Raw genomic sequence first — 23,038 nt, 5'->3', positions numbered from 1 at the left:
TCCATCCATGCTGTCACAAAGGGTAAAATTATCTTCTTTACATCCTACTAGTATTCCACTGTGGAACTGTCCCATAGCTGTTTTATTCAGCCATCTACTGATGGACACTTGGCTGCTTCCATATCTTGGCAATTGTAAATAATGCTGCAATGATCATAGGGGTGCTTATGTTCTTTTGAATTAGTGTTTTGGGTTCCTTCAGGTACATTTCTAGAAGTGGGTTCATTGGGTAAAAAGGCAGATTTATTTTTAATTTTTTGAGGTATCTTCATACTGCTTTCCATAGTGGCTCTACCTGTCTGCATTCCCACCAATAGTACAAAAGAGTTCCCCTTTCTCCACATCCTTGCCAGCACTTGTTTGTTGGTTTATTATAGCTGTTCTGACAGGTGTGAGATGATATCTCATTGTGGTTTTAATTTGTATTTCTCTGATGATTAGTGATGCTGATCATGTTTTCAAAAGTCTGTTGGCCATTTGTATGCCCTCTTTGGATAAGGTTCTACTCAGGTTGTTTTCCTATTTTTTAATTGGATTGTATATTTTTTTGGTGTTGAGTTTATAAGTTCTTTATAAATTTTGGATATTAACCCCTTATCAGATGTATTGACAAACATATTCTCCCATTACATCGGTTGTCTTTTTGTTATTTGATGGTCTCCTTTGCTGTGCTAAAGCTTTTAGTTTGATGTAACCCCATTTGTTTATTTTTTTTTCTTTTGTTTCCTTGCCCAGGGAGATAGATCAAATAAAATATTGGTATAAGTAATGTCTGAGATTTTACTGCCTATGTTTTCTTCTAGAAATTTTATTTTTGGGGTCTAATGTTTAAGTCTTAGTCCATTTTGAATTTATTCTTGTGTGTGGTGTAAGAAGGTGGTCTAGTTTCATTTTTCTGCATGAATCTGTCCAATATTCAAAACACCATTTATTGAATAACCTATCTTTAACCCATTGTACGTGCTTGCTTCCTCTGTCCAATATTAATTGACTATAAAGGTGTGGGTTTATTTATAGGCTCTCTGTTCTGTTCCATTGACCTATGTGTCTGTTTTTATGCCAGTGCAATGCTGTTTTGATTACTATGTCCCTGTAGTATAGTTTCGTATTAGGTAATGTGATTCCTCCAACTTCATTCTTCTTTCTCAGGATCTCTGTTGCTATGTGGGGCCTTTTATGGTTTCACATAAATTTTGGAAATATTTGTTCTAGTTCTATGAAACATGTCATTGGAATTGTGACAGGAATTGCATTGAATCTATGGATTACTTTGGGTAGTATGGACATTTTAAAGATTTTATTTATTTTTAGAGAAGGAGAAGGGAGGAAGAAAAAGAGGGAGAAAAACATTGATGTCTGAGAGAAACATTGGATGCCTCTTGCACATCCCCAGTTGGGGACCTAGTCCACAGCCCCAGCATGTGCCCTGACCAGGAATTGAACAGCGACCTTTCAGTCGCTGACAGGCCAGTATTCAGTCCCCTGAACCACACCACTCAGGGCAGGTAGCATGGACATTTTAATGATGTTAATTCTTCTTATCCATGAATATCATATGCATTTCCACTTATTCGTATTTTCTTCAATTTCTTTCTTCAGCGTCTTATAATATTCTGAGTACAGGTCTTCTACATCATTGGTTAGATTTATTCCTAGGTATTTTATTAGTTTTGAAGCAGTTTTGAATGGGATTGTTTTCTTACTTTCCCTTTCTGTTCATTATTGGCATATAAAAATGCAACTGATTTCTGGATATTGATTTTGTATCCTGCTATTTCACTAAATTCATTCATCAGTTCCAGTAGTTTCTTGGTGAAATACTTGGGGTTTTCATGTCATCTGCAAATAAGGACAGTTTTACTTCATCCTTTCCAATTTGGATGCCTTTTATTTCTTCTTCTTGTCTGATTGATATGGCTAGGGCTTCCAGTAGTATGTTAAATAAGAGAGGTGAAAGTGGAATTCGCTGTCTTGTTCCCGATCTTAAAGGGAACACTTGTAGTTTTTGCCCATTGAGTATGATGCTGGCAGTGGGTTTGTCATATATAGCCTTTATTATGTTTAAGTATGTTCCTTCTAATCCTACTTTGTTGAGAGTTTTTATTATAAATGGATGCTAGATTTTATCAAATGATTTTTCTGCATCTATTGATATGATCATGTGGGTTTTATTTTTCATTTTGTTTATGTAGTGAATCACATTTATTGATTTATGAATATTGTATCAACCTTGCATTTCCAAAATAAATCCCACTTGATCATGATGTGTGATCTTTTTAATCACACATCATGAACCTGGATTTGGTTCACTAATATTTTGTTGAGGATTTTAGCATGTATGTTCATCATGAATACTGGCCTATAATTTTCTTTTCTTGTAGTATCTTCATCTGGTTTTGAAATTTGGATAATGCTGACCTCATAAAATGAGATTGGGGGCTTCCCCCCTCTTGAATTTTTTGAAATAGTTTGAGAAGGTGAGGTGATAGTTCTCAGAATGTTTGATAAAATTTACCTCTTGAAGCCATCTAATCCAAGGCTTTTGTTTGTTGGGGGTCTTTTGATTATTACTTCAATTTCACTAGGTGTAATCTGTGTATTCAGATTCTATGATTCTTCCTGATTTCGTTTTGGAAGATTTATGTTTTTAGGAATTTATCCATTTCATCCAGGTTGTCCAGTTTGTTGGCGTACAGTTGTTTCTAAAATTTTCTTACAATTCTTTGTATTTCTTTGATGTCAGTTGTTATTTATTCTTTCTCATTTCTGATTTTATTTATTTGATTCTTCTCTTTTTTTCTTAATGAGTCTGGTTAAAGGTTTGTCAATCTTGATTATCTTTTCAAAGAAGCAGTTCCTGTATTCATTGATCTTTTGTCTCATTTTTTGAGACTCTGTTTCAATTATTCCTGCTCTGATCTTTATTATTTCCTTACTTCCACTCACTTTATGCTTTGTTTGTTATTTTTTCACAGTCCTTTAAGTGTAAAGTAAGATTGTTTATTTGAACTCTTTCTTGCTTTTTTGAGATAGGCCTGTAATGCAATGAATTTCCCTCTTAGGGTTGCTTTCTCTGTGTTCCACAGATTTTGGGTTGTTGTGTTCTCATTTCATTTGTGTCAAGGTATCTCGATATCTTCCTTGATCTCATTGATCACCTATTCATTGTTTAATAACTTGTTATGTAGCTTCCATGTCATTGTGTATTTTTCAGTATTTTTTTCTTGAGATTGATTTCTAGTTTCATAGCATTGAGGTCAAAGAAGATGCTTGATATGATTTCAATCTTCTTAAATTTACTGAGACTTGTTTCATGTCCTAACATGTTCTATCCTAGAAAACATTCCAAGTGCACTTGAGAAGTGTGTATATTCTGCTGTTTTGTGGTAAAATGCTCTGAAGATAGCAATTAAATCTAGGGTGTTGTTTAAGGTCACTGTCTCTTTGTTGATTTTGTCTGAAAGATCCTTCCATTGAAATCAAAAGGGTGTTAAAATCCCCTACTACTGAAACTGGAGGGCAACTGAGTCCAGGCTCATGCTGCCTGTCACTGCTCATCCAAATAGTGACAGGGATTGGATTATAATTGCACTTTTATTAATACCAGAGACTAGCAGTCTGAGAAGGTGGTGGGTTAAAACCCTAGCATTCACCTTAACTTGAGCTTTTAGAGGCAAGTTTATATTGGGAAAATGTGGGAATTTGGGAATGGGAAATTCCTAGGAGGAGCACAGATGTGCAGATGTGCTGTTTCTTTTGGGAGGGGCAACTGACAGAGAGGTCACATAGCTTCTTTCCAAATTGGCTCCCTTTGTCCCAGTGTTATCTCTCTATTTCTGTTAGCACTCTTCTCTTCCTTGGACACCTGTGTTCTATGGCCAGGGAGGTTATGTATTTTCTGGTTGGGGAGGAGAGGTATATAACATTTGCTCAAATGTCCTTGGGTAGAGGAAATAAGGTCTTGCAGTTCACCAGCTGGCTGTCAATTGCTCAGACTGTTTGGCCTTGTTTAATTTTCTTGTCTCATTTTTTTCCTCTTCTCAGTTTCCCCATTCCACTTGCCCAGGAATTTTCTTAGCTTCTTACTATCCTGTCTCACTATGACTATATTTCTGTTGGTCTTTCCTTTTATGGCAATCAAGATTTGCTTTAGATATTTAGGTGCTCCTGTGTTGGGTGCATAAATGTTTCCTAAGGTTATATATTCTTATTAGATTGTTTCTTTTATCATTATGTACTGTCATTCTAGGTCTCTTACTATAGACTTGGTTTTAATGTCTATTTTATTGGATGTAAGTATTGCTACCCCAGGTTTTTTTTTCCCTTTCCATTTGCATGAAATATCTTTTTTTTTTATCCCCTTACCTTTAGTTTGTGTGTATCTTTTGATCTGAGGTGGGTCCCTTGGACATGACATCAATATGGGTCTTGTTTTTTTTATCCATTCAGCTACCTTGTCTTTTGGTTGTAACATTTAAGCCTTTTAGATTTAAGGCGATTATTGATAGATACATATTTATTGCCTTTTTATTTTTAAACTATTTTCCTCTGTTTTTTCTTTTTCTTTGCTTCTTAAAGCAAGCCCTTTAACATTTATTGCAATACTGGTTTGGTGTTAACAAACTCCCTCAGCTTTTTTTTGTGTATGTGAGAAGCTCTTTATTTCTCCCTCAATTTTAAGTGAAAGCCTTACTGGGTAAAGTACCCCTGGTTGTAGGTTCTTGCTGTTCATCACCTGGAGTATTTCAAAACCTTTTGGCCCAGAAGGTTTCTGTTGAGAAATCCAATGACATTCTAATTGGAGCTCCTTGGAGGTAAACTACCTGCTTTTCTCTTGTGACTTTTAGGATTCTCTCCTTGTTTTAAGCTTTGCCATTTTAATTATTATGTGTCTCAGTGTGTGTCTCTTTGGGTCTATCTTGTTGGGGCTCTCCTTGCTTTCTGGACTTATGTGTCTTCTTTCACCAGATTAAGGGAAGCTTTTGGTCATAATATCTTCATATAGGTTCTTGATCCCTTGGTCAGTTTCTTCTCTTTCTGGTATTCCTGGGATATAGGTATTGCTACTCTCATGTCATCTCAAAGGTTTCTTAAGCTCTCTTTATGTTTTTAATTTTTGCTGCTCTGCTTGGGTGTTTTCTTCTACCTTGTCTTCCAAATTGCTCATTCAGTCCTCTGCTTCATCTCACCTACTGTTCATTCTTCCACTGTGTTATTTATTTCCAGTATTGCATTCTTTATTTCTGACTGGCATTTTTCATGGTTTCTATATCTTTTCTGTATTTTTCATGCAGTTGAGTATCCTTATAATTATTACCCTAAATTCTATATCTGATAAATTGCTTGCCTCCCTTTAATTTAGTTCTTCTGGAGAACTCTCCTGTTCTTTCATCTGGGCCTGTTTCTTTGTCTTCCCATTTTGGCTGCCTTTTTTATGTTTGTTTCTATGTATTAGGTAGATTTGTAAGAGCTCCTGTGCACCTTTTGTCAGACCCTGCCTGTGACTGGCCCTGGGCAACCTGTTTGGAACTTTCAGCAATCCACAGTTTATGGCCCTATCTGCTGGGCCTGGGTTTGTGCAGAAAGAACCAGACTATGCCCATGGCTGGCTTTTACCACTGGGTGAGAGGGAAGGTCACCTAAAGTCTCAGAGTTCCCAGAGATTTCCTTTAGTTGTTAAATTTAATCACTGAGATGACCTCCAAATCTACTCAGCAGCCAGCCTTAAGCACCACAGGGTGGGTCAGAGTAATTCTTGTGGGCGGGGCTATTGCTTCCTCTCAGGCTGATGTCACTTGGAGGGGAGTGCTCTTCCTGAGAAAGACAGCCTCTGCAGTATGGGGAATGACTTAGCACAGGGGTTCCTGGCTGCCAACCTTTGCATTCTCTCCCCAGGGTCACCAACCCTTAGTCTCCTCATGTTACTCTAGTCTACTCTTCTCTCCCTCTGCTAGAGTCCAGGGCAAGTGGCTACAAATGGAATTTTGTGGGTTGGCCCTTTAAGAGGCTGTCTATATCTCCAGCCATCTCTTCCTGGCAGACAAAAGCCCCACTACTTTCCACAGCTGGATGTTATCTGGGTTCCTTTGCAGGCTCTGCTGCTATAGGCTGTGGAGCCCAGCTTGGGGTTTAGATCTCCTACTTCTCAGGGTGAACCCCCTGGCCACTGAAATATCCCTCTGGAACTTCAGCTGCCACCTATGGGAGCCCAGTCAGCCCTCTCGTGCTTCCTTCACACTCCCTACCAGTCTCATTGTGGTGAAGTGGTTTCTTCTGTCTGTCCTTGGTTATAAGGTTTTTCTCCAGCTAGTGTTCAGCTGGTTATTCAGGATGGTTTTTCTACAATTTAGTTGTAATTCCAGTTTGGTTCCAGGAAGAGGTTTGTGCAGCTTCCACTGAACCCTCCACCATCTTGATCTCCCTATTTATTTCAAAAAATTCCCTCTCCTTGAAAGCATGTTTTGCAAATTTGTGATCTGAAAAATTCTCAACAGCAGGCTAGTCTGAAAATGTAACATTTTCTCTTTGCCTTCCTGCCATGAGAATTATAATACTGCCTGAGGCAAATGGATGATCCCTACCAAATGGGGGAGGTCACAAAAGTGGAGGAAAGTACAGGGAGAAAGCACATCATTTATTTTAAAATAATATCCATTACAGTGATAATCCAGCATCACACTTGACCCAGCTCTTTCAAATACCTTTTTACACTTCATGTTTAGTCACTATTCAGGCCCAAACAAACAGAAATAGTTCCTAACCTCTTGCACGTACATTTTTAAGTAAACGGTACAAATATCCCTGTTGTTTAGAGGTCATCATTTGGGGTTACTCCAATCCTCCTTAAATGTTAGAACAAAAATGAAAAATATTCCTCAATACTTACCCAGGAGTCTAATGGCAAAAGAATCATTCTAAACGAATTTTTCAAATGATTACCTATTGTTAAAAATTATGCCATTATAATAATGGAAAAACTGTTTGGTCTAGAGCTATCTGATCACATGGTGACTATGCCTTCTGTTAGATGACTGGCTAAAGCCGAGGCAACCGTGTGTGCAAGGGAGATATGGCAATGGGCCAGGGCAGTGATCTTGCTAGTAACTCAGTAGTTAGAACAGTTCCTGATAGTTCTTTATGTTTTGGTAGTTATTAACTGTTTTAACATTGAATAGCAATTTTGCAATTACATGTAAACATTTGTGGAATTAAGTGAAGATGAAATAAAACAAGTAAAGCAAAAGCTATGTATTCTGAGTCAGCCACCCTCTCTTGTGTTTTGGCTGAGAGTCCAAGGTAGGCAGAGGGTTTGCAAAGTGCTTCAGGGGCACCTTGACTGGAGGATGTTGTCCTGAGGAAGCTGGAGGTCGCTAACTAGAAGCTGGACATCCTCTGTGATTTGTTAGGAGTATTTGTGATTTGGCTTTCTCTGGTTGGTCCTAAGTGAGAAGTGGGGAAAAAATTAGGGAAGCTGTTAGATATTAATCCAGTCTTGGGCCATTTTAGGCTGATTTTTACAGATATAACTGTTTAACTTCCTAGATTTCCCTAGAGATAGCATTCTTGCTTCTGGTAAGTCTTACAGCAGGCTAGTTTCCTGGGCAGGTCACTGCAGATTGTGGGTTAAAGTTCTATTTTTTTAAAAAATTGTGTTTTATCCTTACCTGAGGATATTTTTTCCCCATTGCTTTCAGAGAGAGAGGAAGAGAGAGAGAGAGAAACATCCATGTGAGAGAGAAGCATCAATTGGTTGCCTATCACACACACCAGGACAGGGGATCTTAGCGCTGGGGCAGAAGGAATATTGGGTAGTGAACCTGCAACCTAGGTTATGTGCTCCAACAGGGAATGGATCCGCGACCTTTCAGTTATAGGATGATTCTCCAACCAACAGAGCCACACTGGCCAGGGCTAAAGTTCTATGCTTATATTTATGGTCTGGCCATTGTCCATTTGTACATTTGGTCTCTCACATCCCATTTCTTAATATATATATTGGAAAGAAAATCTAGGCAAACACATCCAAAAGATGTTGGAGAAAGATCAATTTTTAAATGACAATCACTATGCTCTTTTTGAATTAAGATATTTAAACTTCAGATATATCCTTCAGTTACATACAAGTCAGGTTGCAGATATTCTGGGTAAATAATTTATTTTAAGAAAGCCAGTGTCCTAGAGTTATGCATTTTATTTACATTCACGTTGTGTGCAGTCGACCTCCGCAGCTGTTTTCATCTTGCAGGCATGATGTGGCTAAGCGAGGTGGGCGTGCCACCCTGCCGCTGCGGAGAAGACGTCAGGCTCCCGGACCCCGGGCTGACATAGTGCGGCCCTGACCCAGGTACCCAGAGCTGTGCGTGAGGAGAACACGTCTGCGTTGGCGACAGAGAGCTCACCTCAGGTGAGTGCCAAGTCCTCCTTGTTGTCCTCCTGGAGGACAGCCTCAACAGCAACCCCACTCAGTGCACGCACGGCACAGAGTCTCCAGAGCCTAGCGTGGTGCTCAACAATTTGGCGACTCTTATTCGACATCTGACAGAGTTAATGAACGTTCCTATTCATCAGCAACAAAATAAATGCACAACGCTAGTGAAAAATAAGACGGCAGCTGCGGCCACGACGCTGCAGCCCAGCTACCCCTTGTTCACAGACAAGCCTGCTCCTCGAGGGGAGGCGCCAGCCTCGCACACAGTTCTAGTAACTCCTGTTCTGTACTTGAGGCTGTTAAGCATCAGGATATGGAATTGCCCAGAGAGTTTTCTTTCTGTTCACAACAAGAAGTTGAATCCACTAAGCAAACTTTAGGTAGTAGAAACAAAGCTTTGCCTGAGCAGGTTTGGATTAAAGTGGGAGGTGGGAGAAGCGCCGTGCAAACAAGCAATAAATAAGAGGAATCAGAGTAGGATAACCAGTTGCACACAAATGTGGAGCAAACAGCCCTGGGAGAGACTCAGAGGGTGAGGAAAGGCGGCCCTGCCGCCCCTGGCTCTTGGCAGTCCACGAGTGGGTGCAGCCGCACCTGGGGGAGCACAGGGTGGGGGTGGGAGTGGGGTGAGGTTGCAGCACAAGGAGAGGCACAACTGCATGGATGGGGACAGAAGGCACAGAATCCACATTTGCTGTGAGGAGTTGAACCTCTTCCTCTGGCTCTGCTACCTGAAGGCAGACAAGGTCACGACCCTGCAGTGGACCATCTCCTTCCAGACGTACATCCAGGAGCAGCATGGAGATTCTTTGAAGAAGTTATTTTAATATTGAAGTTGGAAGAAAATTAGCAACATTTCTGGCATATTATGCTTTATTATTTCAAGAAAATAAAAAAACAACAGAAACACAAAAAAAGATTTGTGCAGTGTATGCAGAAGGTGCTGTGACTGATCCAAGGTGTCAAAAGTTGTCTGCAAGTTTTATGCTGGAGATTTCTGGCTGGATGATGCTCCATAGTGGAGTACCAGTTGAAGTTGATAGTGATAAAATCAAGACATTAATTGAGAATAATCCACATTCTACCACAAGGGAGATAGCCAACATACTCAAAATCCTCAAATCAAAGTTATTGGTGGGGGGGGGGGCGGGGAAAAGAAACAGTCACCAATCACCTCTCTCATGCCCCAACTGGGGACCTGGCCTGCAACCCAGGCATGTGCCCATTAAATAACAGTACCAATTAAACAACTCCCCATTTCCCACTGCCTCTATGAAGCTGACCACCTGAGGGACCTTGTGTATGTGGGATCATACAGTATTTGCCATGTTTTGATGGGTTTGTTTCATGTTACATAATGTCTCCAAACTTCATCCATGTTGTAGTATATGTCAAAAATTTTCTTCCTTTTTACGCTGAATAATAGATTGTTGTATGGATATACCACATTCTGCTAATTTATTCATCTATCCATGAACACTTAGGTTGCTTTCACCTTTTGGCTCTCATGAATAATGCTATAAACATGAATGTCCAAAATTTCTTTGAGAACATGTTTTCAATTCCTCTGGGTGAGAAATGGAATTACTAAATCATAACATAATTCTATTTGTAACTTTGGGAGAGCCATTATACTATTTTCCATAGCATCTGCACCATTTTACATTTCCACTAGCAGTGAACAAGAATGTTTCTAACCCTTAAGGTTAATGACCTGGTTTGCTTGCCTGGAATAGTAAACTAGAAGGATCGCAGGTAAAATAACAGCATGAAGTATCGTTTAGAAATCTTGAGTGACAAGAATTCTTTTTTTTCTCTCTCTTTTTTTTATTTTAATCATTGTTCAAGTACAGTTTTCTCCCTTTTACTCCCATTCTAGCCCACCCACCCAACCCTCCCCACTTCCCTCCCATTACCACCCTCCCCCTAGTTTTTGTCCATGTGTCCTTTAAATTTGTTCCTGTAAACTGTACCCATTCTCCCCTGAAATTCCTTCTTCTCTCCCCTCTGGTCATTGTCAGTCTGGAGTGACAAGAATTCTAAGAAATAAAATTAGTACTCGATTATTACAATATTCAATAATAGATACCCTGGAGATATAATGAAAAAGTTTGATTTCCTTTGTATAAGGATGCAAGCATCTATATTATTTTAGAAAAAAACATCCATTGATAATCAATTATATTAAGGTGTTTAATTTTCTCATTATTTCAAAAACTAAGAGTTCCATGGAAAATGGTGAAATTTTTCACAGGATTGGTCTTTATGGAGTTAATTTTCACTTATCCAGAAATTTCATTTATGTGGAATGGAGCTCCTCCCTGTAATGCCACATAGTGGGACATTACTATTTCCATATATAATAATGAATCATACAGATGACTTTCCAAATATAAATCATAATATAATAAGAACAAATACTGAGCTAAAACAGTATTTTCAGTTAATGTTGTATGGTTGTGACATGTTTATTGATCAAATTAGATAGAAGACATCCACTGAGCTAGGAAAAATGTTGTGGAGTTTAATATTAAAATGTGAAATAGTATACTTGAGGATGGAAATAAAAGTTTTCAGGATACTATAGGCTTTCTGAATTTGCATCCTTTTCCCTCTCATTTCATATTTATTCAACCCAAATTTACAAACCAAATCCTTGATGAATAATGACAACTCTAACAATCACTTTGGTGTGGGGGGGAATATGTTGAACTGCCTTGTGTACAGAGCACTAGGAATCTGAAAGAAATGCAGAGGTGACATTTGCTCTGAGGAAGGTCCTAACATAGTTATGACACACAAGGGGCATTATTACAGTGCATGCAGGGCTGCACCTGGGAGGAGGGGGTGGGAATCAGGGAGAGATGTGTACTCCATCCTGTGCAGGAGCGGCTATGGCCACCCCATCGTAGGTGGCTAGCTGGCTAGCTGGCTAGTTGGCTAGCTGGCAGGCTTGTCCAGAGACAGCCCAGGCTAGGGCATGGCAGCGAGCACTGTAAGTGGAGCAGAGGTCCCCAGGAAGCGAGGGTGGACTGTGAGTCAGGAGTAATGTTCATCAGGAAGCTTGTTTGGGGGTTCACCAACAGAGACTGAAGCCAGGGAGACATGAAGATTTGGGAGCCCACAGTGATCTGACTGGAACAAAGAAGCAATTAATAGTTAGAATAGCAGAGATTCATTGGGTGTGGGGGGGATATCACAAACAATGAGGTTTCAATTTCATATCTTGAATTGGGAAAATGCTACTATTACTTGCTGTGCTGTACCTCATGATTCCTTTGTAAAGTAGGTGTGTCGTTCCAGATTCATGGATGAGCAAACTGGGCAGCGAACCCAAGTCCCCTTCAGTCATATCAACACCAGGAGCTGAGCTAGGACTGGCAATTACTTCCTTGGAGCTTTTTGCCACGAGATAAGCCTTGATACTGTAATTTTCCAGTGCTAAAAGTATTTTCCTTACTAGAAAAAGGTTTTGTTTCTAATAACATATTATGTTTTGATTGGCCTTGGGTTATAGGAACTAGAGTATAATTTGTACAAACAGCCATTAAAAATCATAGGTTTCTTCAGAAATGTTAGCTTAGGAAGTGGCCTGATTTTAGGTGACTTGTTATTTAAACTCTATTTAGAGACACTGGGTTTTTGGTGACTTGCACTGAGACTTCTATTCAGTAGAACAGATTCTATATTAATCTTTAAAACTAATTATCTGGATTAATGATTTTTATCTAAAATGAAAATATTTATCTCTTTTGTAGGCAATGAAAAGGGGCTTTTCATGTATGTTTGAAGCCTCAGTGGAGATTTCAAAAAACAATCACTAAAATGTAAGACTATCAAGATTGCTTATATTATTTAAGGCTTCAAAAAATAACTAGATTGATAGGCAATGAGTCTTGGTCAACTGAAAGTTTACTTATTTAGTAGTTGAATCTTTAAACCTCAGTTACTTCTAAGTAGTTACAGACAAAATAGCCCAAGGTACTACTATATTCTAGAATGTTCTACAAACAAGTATAAGACTGATTTTAAAATGTTCTAGAGCTATAAGAATTTTGACTTTCTGTCAAGACCATGTTCATTTTTATAATACTTTTTAAATGTATTATGATACATGAACCACATCTCAATTGGTTAGGATATAAGATGATGCTCCAACTACTATAATATTAGATACTATAAGAATTAGCTAGGAAAAAAATTAGCCAGAGCATTGTTTTTTGATGCATAAAGAACCCCTAATTTTAATATGTCTTCAACTGATCAGGACTGCTTATTGGAAGTAATATAAAAATAGACTCTATTGTTAGGTATGACTTGATTCTGATACTTGCTTTGCTTTCAAGAGAGTTATTTTTAAAAACAGACATAATATTTAGCTATTTATATTTACAATACCAGGAACAGCAATCTATTCCCCCCTATTTTAATTCAGTATGGACTTCAGATTATTCTTATTTATGTTCTACACACACAAAATGGATGTGGGGCAACAACATCCCGTGTAGTTCTCTTTAGAGTTTTGAGAGCAATTTAAAAATATCACTCATACGTGGCTAACTTTGTTTTCAAGAAATATTTTCAATTGATATTCTCAAGGTAAAATTAAGTAAAGTTAGCCCTGGCTGGTGTGCCTCAGTGGATTGAGCACCAGCCTGTGAACCAAAGGGTCACCGATTTGATTCCCAGTCAGGGCCCATGCCTGGGTTGTGGTCCAGGTTCGCTGTAGGGGGTGTGTCAGAGGCAACAGCACATTGATGTTTCTCCCCTTCTCTAAAAATAAATAAAATCTTTTTTAAAAAATAAGTAAAATTCAGCTGCATTGACTTTGAAATTTGTTAGCCACAATGTTAAAAAAACCCTCATTGCGAAAGAAAGCCATTAAAGATACTACATTTTTGAATTTTGTGTTTATCTTCCTTTAGCATAATTAAATAGGACTTTACAGTAAAATATTTTGCATCTTTCTTTAAGTGTTCATATTTATAATATTATTTTTCTGCTTTTCAACCTTAAAATGTTTGAAATATTGTTTAAACACTGTTTTTCCACAGGAGAGACAGACTTCTTTGAGAATCCTGTCTTAAAACACAGAAGCCAAGATGGTTGTCCAACTTATTATCTAGAGTGTTAATGAATTTTCATTGTAGTCTTGAAATTAAAATAGCTAATAGTATCTAGGTTTGATTTCTCAGGAAGCAGAGTTAATAGTAAAGGCTGTTTATATTGTGAATTTGCAAATTTTCATTCTTTATTAACTGACCTGAGTGCAGCCCAGTACATGTGACATTTGCATATATACTGTGACATCATAAACCCCATGGCAAGGAACTTGGCTTCCGACTAAAGCTAATCTGCTAGGTGTTATTCAAATGCTGTGTTACACATTACGAGGTTTTCCTAGTTATAAATGTCATTATTAGGATTTATTTTCAAATTGCAAAGCCAAGTAAGGCTGTCAGTTGCGGCATCGTAACTTACTTCTTCAGATCAGCTACTGCCTGTATTGGGGTTTTCGGTGGATGTGGTGGCATCAGCATAATCTATGTTTCAGGCATCCCATAGAAGAGGATTATTCAGGGGATTCAGGGGAGCTGGAAAAAAAGGTAAATTATGTATACTATGACTTCCTTCTACACACTTTTACAGTCTCCTAAAAAAGAGGTATAAAATTATGAAATACAAAATACATCCACTTAATGATCTTTGTTTTTCAGCAGGTGCCTATCTGATGAGTGTGGTGAATATACTCATAGATCTTCCTATGGCTTTTTCCCTCTCTTCCTTTAGGCTTTTTGTGCAAATGTTCCCTCTGACAAGAAGCTTTCACATTGAGTATATCCTAAAGAGCCTCCTTCCACATTCCCTTGTCATTCTCTAATTATTTACCTTGCTTTATTTTTTTTGAGAATTTAGCACCATCCCCAATTACGTATTTGTTTCTTCATCTGTTTTCTGCCCCCTCCTGATCTAGGAAATCAGAGACTTCTCCTTGCTCACTGCTCTATCCCCACTGTCTAGGCCAGTCCACATGGCGTCTCCCTAGCCTCTGTGAGACTTTTGCTTATTAAAAAGATTCTAATATTCTAATATTCACTCTATGAATATTTGATGTTTATAAGAAATTTTCTATTTCTACCTTCAGAATGCATATTTTAGTTCAAGTGAACTGAATTTTGTCTCCGTAACAGTGGTGTCTTTTAGGAAAGAATTAGTTCTCATCTCTTCCCAGAGCTGCTCTAGAACTTGATTTGTACATTGTGAATAAAATAACTAAAATAGTCTATAGATTATGCTTTGTCAATATTTTCTCAGATATGTATTTCCTGTCTGAATTTTAACCCAAGCATGAGTCCCACAATTTGCCTTGCCTGTTAAAATTTTCACCTTGCTGCCCTTCCACTGCTTTCAGCCTAGCCCTACCTAAAACTGAGTCTACTGCCTTACCCCAAACACAAAGATGCTTCTTTAAAATTTGCCCATTTTGCCATTGCAGCCATCATGCATCTTCAGTCATTGTCTGTGTTTCTTCCATGCCTTCTGTGTAGCATGCTTCAAGGGTGCATATATTCAGTTGTGGCCCATGTGATTAGTATAATAATAAAATAATGCTAAGATGTTAAAGGTAGAGAGCCAAGTGAATTTTTTTTTATGAATAATGGTGAAATTTACCCTGATAAGTTTACTGACACAATTATAGGCTTAATGCTAGTCACTTAATGGCAGTCTCTTTTGGCAGTGAGAATATAGAAGGACTGTTAGACTATCTAGAGCTAAGGGTTTCTGTTTTTTATTTTGTTTTTGTTTTTAAAGATACATCTGAATTTTTTTTGGCATAAAATATTTTAATTTTTTTTAAATTTTATTTTAATCATTGTTCAAATACAGTTTTCTCCTTTTTACTCCTAGTCCAGCCCACCTCCCACCTCTCCCCACTTCCCTCCCATTACCACCCTCCACCTAGTTTATGACCATGTGTCCATTAAGTTTGTTCCCATGAACCCTTCCCAATGTCCCCTGAAATTCCCTCTACTCTCCCCTCTGGTCACTGTCAGCCTGTCCTCTATCTCAGTGTCTTTGGTTATATTTTGCTTGTTTCTTTGCTTTGTTGTTTAGGTTCCTGATAAAGGTGAGAATATATGGTATTTGTCTTTCACTGCCTGGCTTGTTTCGCTTAGCATAATGCTTTCCAGCTCCATCCAAGCTATTGCAAAGGGTAAGAGCTCCTTCTTTCTTTCTGCTGCATAGAATTCCATTGTGTAAATGTACCACGGTTTTTTGATCCATTCATTTACTGATGGGCATCTTGGTTGCTTCCAGCATCTAGCTATTGTAAATTGTGCTGCTATGAACATTGGGATGCATAGGTTCTTTTGGATTGGTGTTTTAGTGTTTTTAGGATGGAGTCCCAGCAGTGGAATTGCTGGGTCAAAAGGCAGATTCATTTTTAGTTTTCTGAGGAAGTTCCATACTGCTTTCCATAGTGGTGGTACCAGTCTGCAGTCCCACCAACAGTGCACTAGGGTCCCCTTTTTCTCCACAACCTCTCCAACACTTGTTGTTTGTTGCTTTGTTTATGATGGCCATTCTGACTGGTGTGAAGTGGTATCTCATTTTGGTTTTAATTTGCATCTCTCTGATAGCTAGCGATATTGAACATTGTTTCATGTGTCTTTGGATTTTCTGTATGTCCTCCTTGGAGAAGTGTCTGTTCAAGTCCTTTGCCCACTTTTTAATTGGATTCCTTGTCTTCTTAGAGTGGAGTTGTGTAAGTTCTTTATATATTTTGGAGATTAAACCCTTGTCTGAGATATCATTGGCAAATATGTTTTCCCATACAGTTGGTTCTCTTTTAATTGTGGTACTGTTTTGTTTGGCTGTGCAGAAGCTTTTAATTTTGACGAGGTCCCATTTGTTTATTCTTTCCTTTATGTCCCTTGCTCTAGGGGACAAGTCAGTAAAAAAGTTTCTTCGTGAAATATCTGAGATCTTCCTACCTATGTTCTCTTCTAGGACTTTAACGGTGTCACGGTTTATATTTCAGTCTTTTATCTTACCTTGAATTTATTTTTGTATATGGTGTAAGTTGGTGTTCAAGTTTCATATTTTTTGCACGTAGCTGTCCAGTTCTCCCAACACCATTTGTTGAAGAGGCTATTTTTACTCCATTTTATGTTGCTGCCTCCTTTGTCAAATATTAATTGACTATAGAGACTTGGGTTTATTTCTGGGCTCTCTGTTCTGTTCCATTGGTCCATGTGCCTTTTTTTATGCCAGTACCAGGCTGTTTTGATTACAGTGGCGTTGTAGTATAGTTTAGTGTCGGGTATTGTGATCCCTCCTACTTTACTGTTCTTTCTCAAAATTGCAGCAGCTATTCAGGGTCGTTTATAATTCCATATAAATTATTGAAGTGTTTGTTCTATGTCTGTGAAATATGCCATTGGTACTTTAATGGGAATTGCATTGAATGTGTAAATTGCTTTGGGTAGTATGGACATTTTGATGATATTAATTCTTCCAATCCATGAACACGGTATATGTTTCCATTTGTTTGTGTCTTCCTTGATTTCTTTCCTGAGTGTTATGTAGTTTTCTGAATACAGGTCTTTTACCTCTTTGGTTAGGTTTATTCCTGGGTATTTTCTTTTTCTTTTTGCTATTTCAAATGGGATTTTTTTCTTGATTTCTGCTTCTGCCATATCATTGTTGGTGTACAGAAATGCCTTGGATGTCTGGATATTGACTTTGTATCCCGCTGTTTTGCCAAATTCATTTATTAGGTCAAGCAGTTTTTTTGGTAGAGTCTATAGGATTTTCTATGTATACTATCATGTCATCTGCAAACAGTGACAGTTTTGTTTCCTCCTTTCTGATTTGGATGCCTTTTATTTCTTTTTCTTGTCAGATCACTGTGGCTAAAACTTCCAGTACTATACTGAATAGAAGTGGTGAAAGTGGACAGCCTTGTCTTGCTCCTGATCTTAGTGGAAACAATTTTAATTTTTGCCCATTGAGTATGATGTTGGCTGTAGGTCTCTCATATATGGTGTTTATTATGTTGAGGACTGCTCCCTCTATTCCCACTTTGCCAAGTGTTTTTATCATGAATGGGTGCTGTACCTTATCAAATGCTTTTTCTGCATCAATTGATATGATCATGTGGTTTTTGTCTTTGCTTTTGTTTATGTGATGTATTACATTTACTGATTTGTGAATATTGAACCATCCTTGCATCCCTGGAATGAATCTCACTTGGTCATGGTGTATGATCTTTTTAATGTACTGTTGGATGCGGTTTGCCAGTATTTTGTTGAGGATTTTAGCATCAATGTTCATCAGTGATATTGGCCTGAAGTTTTCTTTCTTTGTTGTGTCTTTCTCTGGTTTTGGAATTAGGATGATGTTGGCCTCATTAAAAGAGTTTGGGAGACTCCCATCTTTTTGGATTTTTTGAAATAGTCTGTGAAGGATAGGGGTTAGCTCTTCCTTAAATGCTTTGTAGAATTCTCCTGTGAAACCATCTGGTCCAGGGCTTTTGTGTGTTGGGAGTTTTTTGATTACTGCTTCAATTTCTTTTGTCGTTATTGGTCTGTTCAGGCTTTCTGCTTCTTTTCCATTGCGTTTTGGAAGCTTATATTTTCCTAGAAATTTGTCCATTCACCTAGGTTTTCAAATTTCTTGGTATACAGCTCTTTGTAGTAATTTCTTACAATCCTTTGTATTTCTGTGGTATCTGTTGTGATCTCTCCTCTTTCATTTCTGATTGTGTTTATTTGGGTCTTCTCTCTTATTTTCTTGATGAGTCTGCTTAAAGGCTTGTCGATTTTGTTTATCTTTTCAAAGAACCAGCTCTTGGATTCATTGATCCTTAGAATTGTGCTTTTAGTCTCTATGTCATTTAATTCTGCTCTGATCTTGGTTATTTCCTTCCTTCTGCTTGCTCTGGGCTGTCTTTGTTCTTGTTCCTCGAGTTCTTGTAGATGTAGGGTTAGGTTGTTTGTTTGGAATGTTTCTAACTTTTTTAGGTGGTCCTGTATCACTATGAACTTCCCTCTGAGGACTGCCTTGGCTGTGTCCCATAAGTTTTGGGTTGTTCAAAACAACCCAAAAGTGGGTTGAGTTCATTTTCATTTGTTTCCAGAAACCTTTTGATTTCTTCCCTAATATCATTCTTGACCCATTCATTGTTTACTAGCATGCTATTTAATCTCCATGATTTTGAGTGTTTGGGGTTTTTTTCCTTGGGGTTGGTTTCTAGCTTCAGTCCCTTGTGATCCAAGAAAATGCTTGGTATGATTTCAATTTTCTTGAAATTGTTGAGGCTTGTTTTGTGTCCTATCATGTGGTCTATCTTTGAAAATGTTCCGTGTACATTTGAAAAGAATGTATATTTAGGTTTTTTTGGATGGATGGCCCTGTATATATCAGTAAAGTCCATTTCATCAAGGGTATTGTTCAATGCCATAATATCTTTGTTGATATTTTGTTTGGAAGATCTGTCCATTTTGATAGTGTTTCCCACTATAACTGTGTTGCTGTCCATATCTTTCTTGAAGTCCTCTAAGATTTTCTTTATGTATTTGGGTGCTCCTATGTTGGGTGCATATATATTTACAATATTTATGTCTTCTTGGTGGATTCTTCCCTTGAGTATTATGAAGTGACCTTCTGGGTCTCTCTTATGGCCCTTTTTTGGAAGTCTATTTTGTCTGATATGAGTATTGCTACCCCAGCTTTTTTTTCTGTCCATTTGCATCAAAGATTTGTTTCCAGCCCTTCACTTTCAGCCTGTGTAGGTCTTTTATCCTGAGGTGCGTCTCTTGTAGACAGCAGATATGTGGATCACTTTTTCTTATCCATTCAGCTATTCTATGTCTTTCGATTGAAGCATTTAATCCATTTACGTTTAAGGTTATTATTGATAGGTACTTATTCATTGTCTTTTATGTACGTGTGTTCCCCTCTCTCTCTCTCTCTTTTCCTTCCATTCCTTAAAGAAGTCCCTTTAGAATCTCTTGCAGAGCTGGTATGGTGGAGGTGATTCTTTTAGACTTCTTTTGTCTGGGAAGCTTCTTATTTGGTCTTCTATCTTGATTGAGAGCCTTGCTGGATAAAGTAGCCTTGGTTGCAGACCTCTGGTTCCCATTACCTGGAGTATTTCTTGCCATACTCTTCTGGCTTGAAGTGTTTCCATTGAGAAGTCAGCTGTTAGCCTTATTGGGGCTCCCTTGTATGTTACTTCCTGTTTTTTCCTTGCTGCCTTTAACATTCTCTCTTTGTCTTGAAATTTTGCCATTTTAATTATGATGTGTCTTGAGGTAGGCCTCTTTGGGTTCCTCTTGATTGGGACTCTCTGTGTTTCCTGGATTTGTGTGACTTTTTCTCTCATCAAATTAGGGAAGTTCTCCTTCATTACTTGTTCAACTACGTTTTCGATCCCTTGCTCTTCTTCTCCTTCTGGTATCCCTATTATACGGATATTATTATGTTTCATATTGTCTTGCATTTCTCTTAATCCCTCTTCATTCTTTCTGAGCCTCTTTTCCTTTTCTTGCTCTTTCTGGATGTTTTCTACTTTGTCCTCTAGCTTGCTAATCTGATCTTCTGCTTCATCGAGCCTGCTTTTCATTCCTTCTACTGTGTTCTTCAGTTCAGGAATTGTATTCTTCATTTCCTCTTGGCCTTTGTTGAGAGTTTCTATTTCCTTTTTCATGTTTATATAGTTTGCAATGAGATTGTTGTAGTTTCCCTCTAATTTCTGATAGATTATTGTGAGTTCATTGAACTTCCTGATAATCATTGTTTTGAACTCACTATCTGATAGTTGAGTTGCCTCTATTTCATTTAGCATTTTTCCTGAGGCTTCCTTGTTTCCCTTCAATTGGCGGTTGTGTCTTTGTTTTCTCATTGTTTGTGGGTTTCTTCTTGTTAGCCTCTGTTTCTTAAAGTGATCTGTTCTGGTTCCCTGTAGTTATGGTGTGAACTTCTGTGGTAGAATACTTGTGAGATTCAGTGGTGCAATCTCCTTCATGTATCCTGGTGTTCACAGCTTCCCCCTACTCTTTTTTGTGATCAGTTGGAGGAGTAAGGCGAAATGGTTTAAGACAGCAAGACAGTGTACTATGATATTTACATTAGCAGCCAGTAGAGAAGAGATGGGTTATCCTTTGGATCCTTATAGTGTTAACTGTAATCCTCCACTCCACTATCCACATTTTAGAAAGGATGGAAAGAGGGTAAGACTCTTATTCTTGATTAGAGGATTGATAGTTGGATCTAGAAAGCTGTGAGTCTGTGGGAGGTCAGATTCTAAGGTAGGGTTGGATTAAAGATTAGTATATAGCAGTAGTGTGTAAAAAAATAGAGACAACCCCACAATAGTATATTTCAGTAAATTGCAAAGTGGGCTTAGATCAGGTAGGGGTATTGATTAGTATTTACAATTGTATGGACTAGGTCTTATTAACAGTAATAGTAAAGTGACAGTCTTGTGCTAGAATCGATGAGATCTAGATAACAAGAATAAAGAGTATAGAACCTTGAGAAGTGTATTAATGGAACACAGATGAAGGATAGTAAATTATCAACATACTGTGACTGAGATACCAGGGGGAACCTATCAAATGACAGTATAACCAGCCAAGCAAAGAAGATTATACAGAAAGAAAAAAGAATACCAAAATATTATTAAAATAAAAAATGTCAGAAAAGTGAGAAAAAGATAATACAAATTTACAGTAACTTGCAAGATTAAAAAGAAAAGGAAAGAAAAGCAGAAGATGGAGTGCAGGAGAGATAAATTTGGAGTGGAAAGAATAATATTAGGATGAATGGAAGAGAAACATAAGGGATTGCGAGATATAAAAATAATAAGAATTGAAAAATAAAATGTCACTTAAAACACAAGATAAAATCAATCAACCTATAACAGCCACAAAAACCAAACCAAACCAAACCAAACAAAACAAGATAAAAAAAACCTCTTGTTGGTTTCTAACTGGCCAGACTAGTTTTTCTGATCTTGCTGGCTTCAGCTGGCTGAGGGACCTTTGAAATGCTTCTCTCTCTTCCCAGCCAGATCTCAGCAGGTCTCTCAGGAACCCAGGGTGCTCCCGAGCACACTTGCTCTGCAGAGCTCACTGCCACATTCTTCCGGACTCCGGGGTACCTGTAGGCTTCCAGCTCTATGATCTCAGGAGGCACCTGCGACATTTTGGGATTCACTGCACCCTCCCTGGGAATTGTAAAAGGGTGCGCCCCCCCCCACCAAACTTTTGAGATTCGGTATCTAGGAACACCCTAAGCACCGCGACCCTTCCGGGTTCACAGCGCAGGAGTCAGGATTCCTGAAGGGGCGAGCGCTTCCACAGATCAGAACTGCAGGCTCCTGAGACCTGAGAACTCCCAAGTCCTTCCCAGCTCTGGGTTTTCCACCCATCCGCACTCCCACTGGACTAGGGGTGTGGGCGCTGTTCCAGGCTGCCCCTGGTCATGCCGGCTGGAGGCCCTCACTTCTCCCAGGTACTCTGGGTGGGTGTTCATAGTCCCTGGGCAATTTTTTCCCACTCCAACTAGCCAATCTGTGCCTTCAAGCAACAAATTCTCCCCTGGTGTTGCTCAACCCCCGTATTCGGGGGAGGGAGCAGTGACTCCCCTCTCCCGGGAGCCCTCAGGCAGACCTGGGAGCACCAGGCCTGGGGACTGACTGCACACCCCTAGTCCCCGCGCTGATCCCTGGGTCCTTTTTGTCCTGAAGCAGTCTCCTTACCGCCTGGTTTTTCAATGATCACAATAATTTTTGATGTCCTGCTTTCAAAAGTGATTCGGTAACCTAGTCCACTTGCTCTGTTTCTCCATGGAACCTTGAGTTTCCCTCTTCTTCACAGAAGCCAAGAAACATGCTGCCTAGAGTAAAGCCGCCATCTTTAGCCCGATACATCTGAATTCTGACTCTAGGGTATGTCACTTGTGCTTGTGCTTAGCCTTTATTTTAGTAGTTTAGTAACAGTGTTGTCTCATGAGCTTTTGCATGCCCAGAATTTGGACATAGAGAAGTTTCATCATATAGCTTATCCCCAAAATTCTAGGAATACAGTTTTATATTAGTGGCTACAGCTCCTTTTCTGCAGCAGGTATCTTGACACTAAACCATTTTGATAGAGCGATTGTTTAATAAATGAAACTCCTGAAAGTTATACTTGAAAGAGCATTAAAACAACTTAAAGCGTGACTTATACTTATCAAAACCCATGACTCTTTGTTGAGTTGTCCTTCAGTCCTTCAAAATATGTAGTTTCTTTGAGGCTAGGCCATTTGCCCACAGAAAGTGAATGTGGGCAGTATCTGCCATCTCAATCTACTGGCCTAGTCTATAAGAATGCTTGGTATTCTTGGTATAATTTACATAATATTTTGCCCAATCTCTGACATATGAGCCTGCCATCAGGGTTACTGGAGGTGGTGGTTTGGCTGTGGAGCTGAAATCACATCCTGCTCTTGAAGCTGTGAGCCAACGCTTGGAGCCCCCATGAGGACAGAGCAGCAGTTTTCAAAGTATATGCACAGAAACCCTGGGGAGTCTGAGGCCTCTTTCTGGAGGTTTGGGAG

The 23,038-nt window shown here is 38.8% G+C and overlaps 1 protein-coding gene and 1 pseudogene across 3 annotated transcripts in view; both read left to right on the top strand.

The window, feature by feature from the left end:
• Positions 1-8,247: 8,247 nt before the first annotated feature.
• Positions 8,248-9,255, top strand: LOC123806720 (annotated as a pseudogene).
• Positions 9,256-13,950: 4,695 nt separating this feature from the next.
• LOC123806894 (cAMP-responsive element modulator-like) overlaps positions 13,951-23,038 on the top strand; it is a 76,167-nt gene continuing 67,079 nt past the window's right edge. For all 3 annotated transcript variants that reach the window (XM_045820343.1, XM_045820342.1, XM_045820341.1), the window contains exon 1: positions 13,951-14,034. In XM_045820343.1, the coding sequence (XP_045676299.1) occupies positions 13,951-14,034 (84 nt within the window). The remainder of the gene's footprint in view (positions 14,035-23,038) is intronic.

The sequence above is a fragment of the Phyllostomus hastatus genome, unplaced genomic scaffold, assembly GCF_019186645.2.
Source record: "Phyllostomus hastatus isolate PE091 unplaced genomic scaffold, TTU_PhHast_1.1 phas_scaffold_39, whole genome shotgun sequence".
NCBI classification, from domain to species: domain Eukaryota; kingdom Metazoa; phylum Chordata; class Mammalia; order Chiroptera; family Phyllostomidae; genus Phyllostomus; species Phyllostomus hastatus.
The sequence above is the reverse complement of the archived record's forward strand: the minus strand, read 5'-3'. Positions and strand labels throughout refer to the sequence as shown.